This window comes from Saccopteryx leptura, chromosome 4 (assembly GCF_036850995.1).
Source record: "Saccopteryx leptura isolate mSacLep1 chromosome 4, mSacLep1_pri_phased_curated, whole genome shotgun sequence".
Classification (NCBI taxonomy): Eukaryota; Metazoa; Chordata; class Mammalia; order Chiroptera; family Emballonuridae; genus Saccopteryx; species Saccopteryx leptura.
Genome location: NC_089506.1, coordinates 136,065,533 through 136,079,542, shown reverse-complemented (window position 1 = coordinate 136,079,542; position 14,010 = coordinate 136,065,533). Strand labels below are relative to the sequence as shown.

The window sequence follows — 14,010 nt, the reverse complement described above, 5'->3', positions numbered from 1 at the left end:
GGCACAAAGAAAACCAGATAGAAGGTGACGGAAGACAGTCTGACTTTGGGTGATGGGTATGCAACATAATTGAATGACAAGATAACCTGGAGATGTTTTCTTTGAATATATGTACCCTGATTTATCAATGTCACCCCATTAACATTAATATTAAAATAAATAAATATATTATATAAATAAATAAAAGAAGAAAATGCGAGTTGAGCAAATGCAGAGTGACAGCAGACCACAGCACAAAGGCTGCCTGGTGCAGGACGTTCACCAACTCCCTTCACTATTCACCCTCCTTCTGCCCCACCCACCTCATATGAAGAGCTGAGTTCATGATGATAGGACTCAGAGAGAGTGAATGCCAAGGGGGCAACATTTGAGAAGAGAGAGAGAAGTAGACTCACTTAAAAAATAAGTTATGAGCCCTGGCTGGGTAGCTCAGTTGGTTGGAGTATCATCCCAACACCCCGGGGCTGTGGAGTTTGATACCCAGTCAGAGCACATAGAAGAATCAACCAATGAATGCATAAATAAGTGGAACAGCAAACTAATGGTTTTTTCTCTCTCCCTCTCTCTCTCTTCCTCTTTTTCTCTAAATTCATAAATAAAATCTTTTTAAAAAGAAAAAAAGTGTTCAAGCAATTGTTCGCAGAAGGGATAAGCAAAACAACAAATGATCGACATTGCATTGTATTTATCAACTCACTAGCTTGCTAGAATAAAGAGGAATCTTCTTTAAGGAAAAAAATGAATATTTACTACAGTGATTAAGCCTATGTTAGTATGCACACCTTACTCCAAATAGCTTCTGCTCTGTGCACATAGAGGTTCATTAAAAAAAAAAAAAAACTAACTAAAAAATAATAGAATATTTTCAACTTTAAACTGACAAAGACAATGCCTTGATGTTGCCCTTCCTGATTTCTAGTAATACAGTGCTTTTAAAATATTAAACTTCAGCCTGACCAGGTGGTGGCGCAGTGGATACAGCATCGGACTGGGATGTTGAGGACCCCGGTTCAGAATCCCAAGGTTGCCAGCTTGAGTGAGCTCATCGAGTTTGAGCAAGGCTCACCAGTTTGAGCCCAAGGTCGCTGGCTTGAGCAAGGGGTCACTCAGTCTGCTGTAGCTCCCTGGTCAAGGCACATATGAGAAAGCAATCAATGAACAACTAAAGTGCCACAATGAAGAATTGATGCTTCTCATCTCTCTCCCTTCCTGTCTGTTTGTACCTCTCTCTGTCTCTTTCACACACACACACACACACACACACACACACACACACACTTATACTTCATAATTAAAGAAAGCTACTTAAGTAAAATATTACTAATCATTTTTTTAAAAATTAGTTACCTTGCTCTTTCCCCTACTACAGCAACACGGTCCTGGATATTAAGAGTCAGAATATTTCAGAATATTTAGATTCTTGTCACAGCTCTTGAATTATCTGTCTAGCCTAACTACATAATATATATGACCCTTAATTTTCTCATCAGTCAGATAAAAGTTTCTTCTAGTTCTATGCTTTTGATGTCTGGCTGGCTGATCTGCTTACCCTCCATCTCTGCATATCCATTTCTCACTGCATGTTAATGGGTATGGAGTACGGGGAGCATGGAGGAAGGGGATTAACTACACTGGGGAAAATCTGGACATGAGCTGGAGAAAAGCTTGAACAAAAACAAAGAGAAGGAGAAATAACAAGAAGAAGGAATGGTTTGAGGAATAATTATTAGAGTATTAGGTAGAATAGATTGGGAATTGTTTGGAATTATTGCATAAAGGGTGATAAAACTGAAAAAGGTAAGTGTGCACAGGGCTTTGAATGTTGAGAAATCTGGAATTTATCATCTATGGGGAAGGAAGCTGTGTTTTAAAAAGATAATATATAAAATGGATACAATAAGGAAATAAAATTAGATCATAGTAATAGGCCTTATAAAATGTTATCAGAGCCTGAGGTGGAATGGTGGCAAAAGGGATAGTGCAGATACATTTCACAAATGGAATCAGAACAGTTGGTGACCTGTTAGATTTGGGGATAAAGAAAAGGGAAAAGTTGAAAGTGATTTCAGATGTTTGAATTCAGTATCAGGGACACTAGAAATAACATAAACTAAGTAGGAACATAGGAAAAGAAGGCTTAGAGGGTAAACGGTGAGCTTGTTTTTTTGGAATGTAGGGATTAAGCAAGGAAAAAAGAAAACCAGGCAACAGTATGGGGATTCTAAGAGGGAAAAGGGGTGGGGAGGCAGGAGAGGGCAGGGGTGAGTGGTGACGGAGGAGACCTGACAGTGGTGAACACACAGTGAACACACAGATGATGTGTTATTGAATTGTGTACCTGAAATTTATATAATTTTATTAACCAATGTCACCAGTAAATTCAATTAAACTTTTAAAAATTGAATGTTAAATTTAGATTATCTGTAGAGTACCAACTTCAACTTTTTCACATTGCCTAATGTGCATTTTTATAACTACTTAACACACTATGTGACAATTTAAATTTTTTATTTATAAAATGAAATTTTAAAATGTTCATCCTCTGCTGAGTCCTCATGATGCTTGATCGGCAATTTGTTTTTACTCTTTATTACTCAGCTACCTTTACTGCTCTTATCTTTGACCCATTTTCCATCAGCTAAAATCATCTCATGTTTTACAGAGAAAAAAATAAGCCCATTAAACTCAAAATTTCTTCAGATTCTACCTTTCACCTCCAATATTATCAGACCTTTAACTGTCTTTCTTTCCTCTTGTCTCAGAAAAGGAAATGTTCTTCCTTTTTGATGCTAACCCTTTTATCTGCTCTCTTATTCTATCTCTTGCTGTTTCTTTTTCATCTTGCTCATTCATTCCTCTGAGTCTTCAGTCTATTTCTTTCCATTAACTAGAATGTTCCTGTAACACTGTGCCAAAGAATGCAATTGAAGACCTGCTTAAATCCCTCGTGTCCCACTCCTCTGGAGTAGGAGAACTACACTCGGCCTTAGTCTCAAAACACCATCCCATGTCTCTCACACTTTCACTCCCCCATCACCTTTCTACTGGACAGTGAGTTCCTTGGCCTTTCTGTCTTGTTCATTACTGTATGCAGTAGTACAGTGCGTGAAACAGAACAGTTGATCAATAAAGATTTATTGAATTGACTTCTCAACAGTTTCAGTTCTCATCAAAGTCCTATTCTGAAGGTTACTGGTGACCTTCTATTTATCATCCACACACAATGACTTGTTTCCTATCCTCATCATACCTGATCTCTGAAATATTTAACACCGTGGTTCTGTTGTAAATGTCTGTTGGTTTATTTTCTTCATTTTAATAATGTTCTTGATTTTTTTCCATATTTGCATTAACATTTCTTTTTATAATTTATTCTTATATGTGTCACAGAAAGGTTGAAGGGTTGGAGCCTGATAAGACTCAAGAATAAGCCCAGTGTAGGCATTCCCTCCCTGCTTCATAAAAGTCTAACTTGCTTGACTTTCATAAGATATTCTCTTCTGATTTTTCTCCGGTCACACTCACCCTTTCTCAACTGGTAATGTTCTCGAATTTCAACCTTGAGCTTTCTTTTGACATTTTCATGTGATTTCAACTATCACACAAATTCTAGATCAAGTACTGTGCCCAGCACAAAATGGAAATTTATTCAATTGATGTTGTATCTCTAGTCATAATCTCTGATAACTTCTAGACCTATATTTCCAAATACCTGTTGATCAGATCTGCCTCACTGTCTACTAGTGCCTTCAGATTTAACGTGTCAGACATTTCCCCAGACTTGTCCTCCTTCCTGAATTCCCTGTTTATACATCAGTAGCACCATCATCTACCCAGTCACTCAGTTGGAAACCTAGGAATTATCCTAACTTTTTCCTTCTCTTGCCTGCTTCATCCATTTGTTACCAAGCCCTGCCTAGTACATTTGCCAATGTTCTCTCAAATTCTCCTCCTCCAACTTATCTTAATCAGTATCACATAAAACCCTCTTTATCATCTCTTGCCTAGACTTTTTACAATCATCTCCTAACTTGTATTCATATTCCTTAATGCTTCTAGAGTTATCATACTAAAACATAAATTTCAGCATGTCTCTCTAAACCTGACTCCCTATTTCCTACAGCTTAAAGTTATTCATGGTCTACTATAAACCTCATCATTTATCACACCCCCTGCAAGTCCCACATTGCAGCAACTGTATAAAATCACGTTATCATTTCCCTAATAAACAATACATTTTCACATTTTCCTCCCTCCCTTCCTCCCTCCCTCCCTTCCTTCCCTCCTTCCTTCCTTCCTTCCTTCCTTCTTTCCTTCCTTCCTTCCTCCCTTCCTTCCTTCCTCTGTTCTTTCTTTTCTTCTTCTTTCCTTTTTCCTTCTTTCCTTCCTCTCTTCCTCCCTCCCTCCCTCCCTCCCTTCCTTTTTCTCTCTCTCTCTTTTTTTGCTGTTCTTGCTCTTTGTCTTTCTGGTGGTCATCTACCCTCTGTAAGTCTTTGCTGCCCAACTCAAATATATCTTCTGTACCCACATAATACTTCTACCTACATTGTTCTATTTTATGTCTCACACTAGGCTGTCAGATACTGCTGGTAACTTTTAAGAGTATAGGTTCCTTCGAGATTCGAGTGCTAGAGGTAGGAGCTCCTTTTCTTTTAATGAGGGCATCAAAGAATAGGAAGTAGAAACAGCGAGTATAAGCCAGAATTAAAGACTTAAACAGAGCCAAAATGGAAAGAAATTGAACAACTAGAAGAGATAACAAATTTTTATAAGTATTTTTAAATGTTTATTGTGTTTAACTGTATTTGAAGTAGACATGGAGAGGGAGAAATTAAAACTATAATAGGAACAAGGACTTAGGAGAAATGGGATGATATAATAAAGTATTGAGCTGAAGATGAAGGCACAGCAAGAATTTGGTGTCTTTAACGTACGACAGAAGGGCAAGGTACCAACTCAGGATAGTAATAATCATTATGAGAGCCAGCTTACAAAAGTCAATTGTTAAAGATTCAGGAATTTTGTGAACTGATTGGTAAATCATTTGTAGCTTGAAATCTGCCACATGGGAACATTTACACCACAGAAATTGGCTACAAAATAGAGTTTCTGCCCATGAGTTTGCAGGGTTTACTGGCACACTACTGGATTGCTACAGGGCTTCCATTAATGCCGAAACAAAATGCTTCCACATATTTGTGAAGACTAGGTTGAAGCTATATAAATAACATGATTATATTTTGGACTTTGTCAAGCTTGTTTTGTGTTTCACCCCAGGAAATCCCTATTGTAAAACAGAAAAGGTAACTAGGATATAATCAAAGAGGGGGAGATTAACAAGGTAGGCTTTAGGGTGATGAATTAAAATACTGAAGAAAGAAGTAAATGCTGAAAGTGGCATGGGGAGGGCAGAGACAAGTTAGTAGGGAACTGATAGGGGGAAATGGACTTAGGAAATGTGGGGGAATTATGATGAGATTCTGATTGAAATAATAGAATAACTTTTTGTGAGCATGATGAGGAATGAGAAAGATGTCAGACAAGGGAGTCATTGAGACCTGTGTGTAAAGAGTTCAGGATGTGGTCATACTCAGAAATGGAAGAAAAGGAAACATAATGTAAAGGAAAGGAAAGTTGCTTAGGAATGATGGTAGGCAAGAGAGAGAGGTGGAAGAACATGAACCAGTTATAAAGAGGTAAAAATTGGAGAAAATTGATAAGTTGGTCATTTGGACAGGGCAGATGCAGAAGTTTAAAATAATATAAAGCAGAGGCTAGATAGTACATCATGAACTCAAAGGGTTCCAAGAGCAAAATTGTATTCATTCACTGAGTTGAGTAAATATTTACTGACCAGTACTTACAGTGGAAGTCAACTCATCACAAGTGATGCTGGGCACTCTGGTAATGGCCATCAGCAGTGCCAAGTTACCCATGGGCAGACCAGCAGTGGCCTCAGAGACATGTGGTTTATCCTTAAGGCAAGTCAAGGAAGCAATCAATGGGAAGAGAATTTTCAAATAACAATATTAAATATTTCCCTAATCAAAGATTTATTCACCAATGGAAAACCATAGCTTCGTTGTACTTCCTTCTGCCTACTTTATGGTTTCATATTATTTTTATGTTTAATAATATGGAAGGGTTGGCAATGAAAGGAGGGTTATGGGTTCAGGCACAGTCTTTTTGTTACTCTAAAGGTCCTATTCCCACCGTGGCTGTCTGTCTGTAAGAAGATAGTAAATTATTGACTTTTTTCAGAATAAGGCAAAAATGTCTCTTCTGGGTGTACAGAATCTTCATATAAGTGAGCAAGTCACCTTGTGTGAAGAAAATATTTGTATTTAGCTTTCTCTATTAATACCCACACTTAAGGGGGCTTATTTTTATACATCTGTTTTCCAGTTTTTATTTTAAAAATTAGCATAGTAATGTGGTGTTAATAACCTTTTAATCTCTAGAAAACAGCTAGGTTAAGAGCTTGATTTAAAGGGAAAGAGGAAATTTGTTACCTATATCTGATCCCCACAAATTAGTAGTCTTTGGAGACTTATAGTAACAAAATCTATAGCATTTATACTATTTTCCAGTGGTTAATCAAGTACTACATGAATGTAGTATCCTGAAACCTGTCTTGAAGAAAAAAAATAACGTATCTCAAAATGCACAATAGTTAGAAGTTGCATCTGTAAAGTGTACTAATTTGAAAAACTCGGGTTTCTGATTTTTAGTTGCACAAATATATACCTTTCTCATTACAGAGTAAGTATTATTAGTATCAAGCAGTGAGTACAACTACCCTGAAACCAATATAACTTCAAGTTAGCTGTAATTCTGTCTAAATTGCTCTTGACTAAAGCCTACTCTTTTTTGTAAATTCAAGATAATACTGTATTTATTCAGTTTTCTAGCACTCAGATAAAAAATGTTTCTATCCTTCACTGTCCTTTGTGATACATTTTAAAACTTGAGAATGGTCTAAAACTAGACTCACTGGAGGTCATTCTCCACACAGCCACACAAATCAAACTCTTTTCTTTGTCCTGTTCACGTTCCAGATACCATACTCCTCAGCATCTCCTGGGAATTATGTAGTAAGTACATTTGGGTTTCTCTGGTCATAAGAATTGGTGTTACGTTTTATTTGGGCAAGGAAATAGCTGTTCAGATGTTAAGAAAAACCCCTGTGTATTGGCCAAGAAGTGAACATCTGATGTGTATTGAGTTGTTTTGTCTGCCAACCTCAGTACATGTGTTGATGTTCATTAGTGAAACAATTATCAATCTGGCCAAGACTGCCCAGAGTACTGTGTCTTACTTTAGCATATGTTTCTGTAAGCCAATACAATACATTCTGCCCATTAATGAGGAAAGCCATTCCCAGTTACACAATGATACGCTGAAAACGGCAGTTCTTCAGGAGAATAATCTACTTCTCCACTCACCACACACAAAGTCTACGTACACAATAAACTCTTCCAATCACAGAGAATCAAAAGCTAAATACTTACTAATAATGAAGGGGAATTTTTTTACTTTTTTTTATTCTTAGAGGTGGAAAGCACTTATTTTTCTTATAACTTAGTATGTTAATTTTTTAAATAATTTATATATACCTGAAGTCAAATTAGCAGATTTCACATGAGCTCTTGAACTTACAAATGACCTGTCAACCATCACTACATTATAATTTTGCTGCATCACAAGGCCATTAAAGAGGACAATTTATTTACTTAAGGAGAATCACCTAACAGAGAAGCAAGGAGAAAATGGTAAAAAGAAAAATCTTCTTTGAAAAAATTTTCAAAGGTGGTCGTGGCTAACTGGAGTAGGAAAAAAGGGGTACTTAGGACTCTCATTGAGTACTTTACCCTCCACAGATACAGTGTTTCATGAACATAGTGAAAAACACGTGCTGCTTTGGACCTGTGAACTTAGTCAGTGTTTCCTGATGTGATGCAAACTAAGAAAGTCTCATTTTCTTCATGATTTTTATGGAACAAAAATGAAAATAAGAAAACTTGGGTAAAACCTAATTTTTTTCTTAAAGCCACTTAAGAATAAGGCTGATATATATATAGTTTTATAAAATTGGAGATGTTTATTTGAATGGGAATTTAAATTGCTTATTAAATAGCAAATGCCTATGTCATTAGAAATAATTAGTGGACTCTATCTACATACTCAGAATGAGTGAAATTTTAGCCACTTAATAGTTATTTTGATTATTGTACATCTGAAAAATTCTAAAACCCATTACCTGAAATGTCCATTTTGGTGTCTTAAATTGCTGAATAATTTAGAATTACCTAGTCACCATGCAGGTGGGTGGTGTAGCTGCAGCTTTAGCACCCACAGCGCCATTCAGTATTGCCTGTCATTTCTAATTGACGTGACATATGAAGGTACAACGCTCCAGAAGTTTTGCAATTGATACAAAAGAAAGAAATAGAATCAATGTATTTTTAAACATATAAATATCTTTTGGGTTTTAGTTTCATATAAAAGCCACTGATACACAATATAAGAAACTTGCAATAACCTAAATAAAAAATATGCATAAATTACTTCCCTTTCTGGATTTGTAATGACCTTATTAAATGGTTTCTCCTTAACCTCATTATATCTGGTATGAATTAAGTCATAAAAAATAAATCAGTGTTACTGGCTCATTGGTTTGGTAAACTTGTCAAAACAATCTCAACATATATAAGCTAAACTATACTTTGCATAAGATTAAAATAGTTGTGCATTTAGAAAAAATAAATATGGAAAAAGTTAATATCCTCTGTTATTCTCAAAATTAGATTATTATAAAGATAAGTCTAATTTTTCTTCTGTTTTTCCTTATATTGTTTAATGAAATGCCTTATTTTTACTGAAATTTTGTACGATTATTTAGGGTCCTCCGGGAGGTGGAGGGCCACCAGGAACACCCATCATGCCTAGTCCAGCAGGTATTGTAATCAAACTAGCCACACTGGCATTTGATTATTAGAATAAATTCACAAAATAGAGAAATTGTTCTGAAAGTTAGTATTCATGTCTCATTGATGGATACAGAGGTAGAATCACAGTAGCAAGTAGGAAGAAATAGTGATCTAAAACAACTATTGCTCAAGTACTTGAAGCATTTAGAAAATTTGTGTTGTGTGGGTAACTTATAATCAGGATACAAATTGTGTTGATCTGTATCAATTACCCAATAATTTATCTGACTAAAAGATTCCTTGACACTGGAAAAGATCCACATCTCCCAACTTAGAAACATTCTGCATAAGTAACACATGAAATCCATGGACCCATTGTGTTTAATTTTGCAAATCAGACCCATCAAGTTATTACCTTACTAAAATAGATGTAGATTTGCCTACAATCCTACACATCTATAAGAACTTATTGGTTAATAGATCCACTCTGTAGGATGGAAAGGTTATTTTTTAATCTTCCAAACTAAAATACCTAAGTATTCCTGTAATTATTTTAACTATTTTACATAACTTTATCCTTTCCTGTTGAAACTTTAATACAGACTGTTAAAATGTATTGTGTCTTGAGGACTCTAGTGGTGGCAGTTTACATTGACACAGCCCTCCTACAAAGTGGTCTGACAACATGTAGCAAGAGCATGAAAAGGTTTATACCACTTGTCGTTGTAATACTACTACTAGAAATGGTTAGAGATACCATCTAAGATTTATTCAGAAAGATGCTCATTTGTTATAGTCAGTAGTGAAACAGTAGACACAACCTTTACACCAAATCTAAAAATTTTACTGAAATGAATAAACTCATTTTTATGCAATATAATGTAAACATAAAATATATTAGCAAAGAATGTTTATTTACATGGAGAATAAATGTTCACAATTCAATACAATATGATCACAATTTTATTTTAAATATATATAACAAATCTAGAAAGTAGAAAACAAAAAATAGACTGACTTATCAGTGATTACTTCTGAGTAATGAAATAAATGGGAAATTTTTATAACTAGAAAAAATTTTAATTATGTTGCACTGTTAAATTTATATGTTCTTAATTGGTTTGTTGAAGTCTAAGCTATATGGAAGCTTGAAATTAAATATAATCAATTATACCAATAAATAACAATTTTTAAATTTTAAATTCTTCTAGTTGAGAAAAAGCATAAATTTAATAATTAATGCAAATTTTACTTTACTTCATGAACTCCCTGGAATACATCATAAATATTTCATAGATCTCTGTCCTCAGAGCATCTTTATTGAAGTGAAACAATTCATTAAAGATAGAATTATGTGAATTGAACATCTTGCCCACATTTGCATTTCTATTTGCTGAAGTACATTTAAGAAAGTAGTTTGTGATTAATAAATACTTTAATCTAAAAGAATTTTTTTTGAGAAATACAACTTTGCAGGTGATACATAGTTCAATCACTTCCTTTCAAGCAGAAATGGCCACCAGTATGTCTTTCTATCCTTTTTGCATATTCTTTTATGTCCTTGTTCTTTATCACAGTTATTCTTCTAATATGAAGCCAAAGCCCCTGCAACCCCAAAAAGATAGGTGCCAGAAGACCTCCTATAGGATAAAGTTTTTCTGTATATAAAAAGAAGTCAGCTCAGCTATTTCCTAGATAATACCGACTTTATTCCCCTCAATACTTGTTCTTTTCTAGATGAAATTATATTCTGATTAGTCTTAAAAAAACAATAAATTTTCTTTTCTTTCTGCATATATGAAATATACAGCCTATTTTTCTTTCAAATTAATTACTAAAATTAGACTAATAATTGATGAAAACCCATTTGAGTTTTCCAATGTTAAAATACCAATCCAAGATTTTCTGAAAGGTAAGTTTTTATAGGATAGAATTTATTCTGTTAGTTAAATCAGCAGATATTTATTGTCTGAAGCACACAACATGAGTTAGACATGTCCCCTTTCCTTCTCTCAATGAACTTATTGTAACCTACTTGGAAGCAGGAGAAAAGATAAAATATTAACTGCAATGCAAAGCCCAATTCATCAGTGCAGGAAACTCATGTACTTAGAAGTATGAGAAAGGAAAAAAACCTTCGTAGTATTTTCAGTGTGCCTTGACTAGTGAGTAGAATTTCAGTGGGGGAACTGGGTGGAAGATGCTTGGAAAAAGAAAGAACACAATGAGATGGAAAGGTTAACCATATTCACGAGAGAACAAGTACCCCAGTTGACAGGAATACGGTACACACAGGCATGTAAATAGTTAAGGCCACATAGGTAGGTTGAAACCTTACTTAGTATAAACAAATAGTGGTCAACCTGAGCAGGGCACTGTAATTTTTTCAATAGTATCGAGCAGCAATTTTCAACTGGAGTGCCGCAAGAACTTTTAAAACATTCAGTAACTAACTATTTAGTCCAAGGCACTGACCTCTTTTCCTTTAGATTGTCACATAAAAGATGGCAACAACCAACACAATAACCACCTGGTGTGAATGAATCAAAATTATACTATTTTCTTTTGTGAGATCGGCAAAAAATATATTGTTGAGTGTGCTGCAGAATTTTAGCAGTTTGCATGCCATGCAATGAAAAAGGTTGAAAATTGCTGGTATGATGTATTAATCTAGAAGTGAAAATAACATTTAGTTTTATGGATCACTGTTTACAACAACTGATATGTGATATCTAACCTAGATTATAAGTGGTATGCACTAAAAAAAGTTATTAATATCTAATAAGTAATCACAAAATAAAAGGAAAAGTCATTGCCCAGTTCCCACTCTATTGCCATGAGGAAGCAATTAATATTTATCTTCTGCCTTCTGTCAGTATAAAATATTTGAAACACATCTTTTCAAAATAGAAAGATGTATTACATAGTCTAAGAAAACTATATAGAAAAATTTTAAAAACCTTATTTCATAATTAATATATCCTAAATGTAAATTATTTACCTTTTTACTCTAGGTTATACATTTTAAAAATGTATATTTATAGACTTAATTAGAGTTAGCTAATAGACAAAATATAAATTTTTAAAAATATTATAAAATGATATATATTTATATCAATATATAAATATATTTGGAATTATTTTTATTATAATTAATCAAAAATAAAATGAGAAAAATATTTCATCAAAAATTGTACTGGAGAAAGCTGGCTGTTACTTCAATTAAGAAAATTTTCAATCAATTTTATAGTTTTTATCTACTCCCTTTTTAAGCCATACTATTTCATTAGCTTTTACTAAATTTTTAGCTAAATAAACTACTTTTTAAATTGATGTAAAGAAGCCTAAGGAAACAATGAAAACTGAAAAGCTACTACTAAATCTGAATTTGAGATTTTTGTTGTCCTAACATATTAGGTAAATATTCCTAATTTATAACCTCAAAATATTGATTCTCAGTCAGAAAATGACTTACAGGTTATTCTTTTATTTCTGAATATTAGTAACGGCTATTTCAAAGTGCTGCAGCTATTAATATGTGTATGTGTCCAGAGCATCTTTGATTATTACTTTGTGAAGACTTGGGTATAGATTATAAAGAAAGATACTAATTAAGTCGTATTTTGTTTCAGATTCAACCAACTCTGGAGACAACATGTATACTTTAATGAATGCAGTACCTCCTGGACCGAACAGGCCTAATGTAAATATGAATTGTAAAAAACTTTTGTTGTATTTGAAGACTCAAACTCTTAATCATTCCATTTCTTAGATACTCTTTCAGCTTTATATTTTATAGTCTAGGTACTTATTGGATAACAAGAAAATCAAATTCTCTCTATGTTCTAGGTTAAAAAATATATAATATATAACAAAAGATTTTATATCAGTATAATTTAAATGTAAAAGTGAACCTAATTAACTAAAAATGCTGGTGTGTAGTCTTATTCTATTCCAAATAATTAATAATTAATATTGACTGTTTGAAAATGACAGGTAATGTATAATTGTTCATGTTACCTCATTTTAACATCATTAATTTCTTTATTGTGATTCTATTTTATTTTTTTATCTTGACAAACTTGGCAATAGTTGAGGAAGTTGGATATGCTAGTTTTTCTTTAGATTCTGAAATCTGGAGCTTAAATGTGGAACTGAGGCGGTTCTTCTGTAAGAATTTGGGTATTTAAATGAAGCATATGGTTGTGATTTTTCCACAAAAGCTTATAGTAAAATGATAATTTATTAATCTATGATACAAGAACTACCTGTTAACAAAAAAGTATTCATAACAGACTGTAGTTACATAGAACATATATCTGTGTAGTAGTTCAAATTAAAGAAAAATCAGAAGACAAAAGAAGTTTTATAAATATACTGAAAATTGAGAATGAAATAATTATTATAATTGAACTCCCTAGCAGAAAAAAACAAAGGGAAACTTTAAATGGTATTGTATTTGAAATATGACTAGTCATACTGAGACATGCTATAAGTATAAAATACACACTGGATTTTGAGGATTTAGTATGAAAAAAAAAGTTGTAAAGTACCTCATTAAAATTCTTATATTGACTATATGTTGAAATGATAACAATTTTGACATATAGAGTAAATAAAATACATTACTAAAATTAACTTCACCTGTTTCTTTTTAAACATGGCTGCTAGTGAATCTCAAGTTACTCCTGTGAGTTCACATTTGTGGCCTGCACATAATATGTGTTAAGCAGTACTGCCTTTCAGTTATCACTATTCTCTTTATAGATTCAAATAAATTGTTTTTCAGGAAAATAATTTCCTAACAGTTATGTCTAAAAACTATTTTCACAGAGATCTTAAAGAACATTTAATATGATAATGAATAATGTTCATTCAGCAAAAGAAAAAAAATTAGAAAAGTTCTCTATGCTGCAATTTCATATCTTAAAATGTGATGTGTAAGAGGGAGGGAGCAGAGGAAACCAAGAGCATGTGGAACTGAAGTCTTTTCTGGGGGCAGCCGAGCTGACATTACCCAGTGAGATTCCACTCTGGGCCTCTGACTCCATGCAAAGATAAGAGATCCAAGAAAAGTAGG

General features: G+C 33.7%; 1 protein-coding gene across 12 annotated transcripts in view; it reads left to right on the top strand.

The window, feature by feature from the left end:
• SSBP2 (single stranded DNA binding protein 2) overlaps nucleotides 1-14,010 on the top strand; it is a 406,179-nt gene that overhangs the window by 372,111 nt on the left and 20,058 nt on the right. For all 12 annotated transcript variants that reach the window (XR_010751123.1, XM_066381777.1, XM_066381775.1 and 9 more), the window contains 3 exons: nucleotides 7,059-7,094; nucleotides 8,903-8,957; nucleotides 12,563-12,633. Coding sequence is in view for 11 of the 12 variants with exons in the window: in XM_066381777.1 (XP_066237874.1) it covers nucleotides 7,059-7,094; nucleotides 8,903-8,957; nucleotides 12,563-12,633 (162 nt within the window). In the remaining variant the exon portion in view is untranslated. The remainder of the gene's footprint in view (nucleotides 1-7,058; nucleotides 7,095-8,902; nucleotides 8,958-12,562; nucleotides 12,634-14,010) is intronic.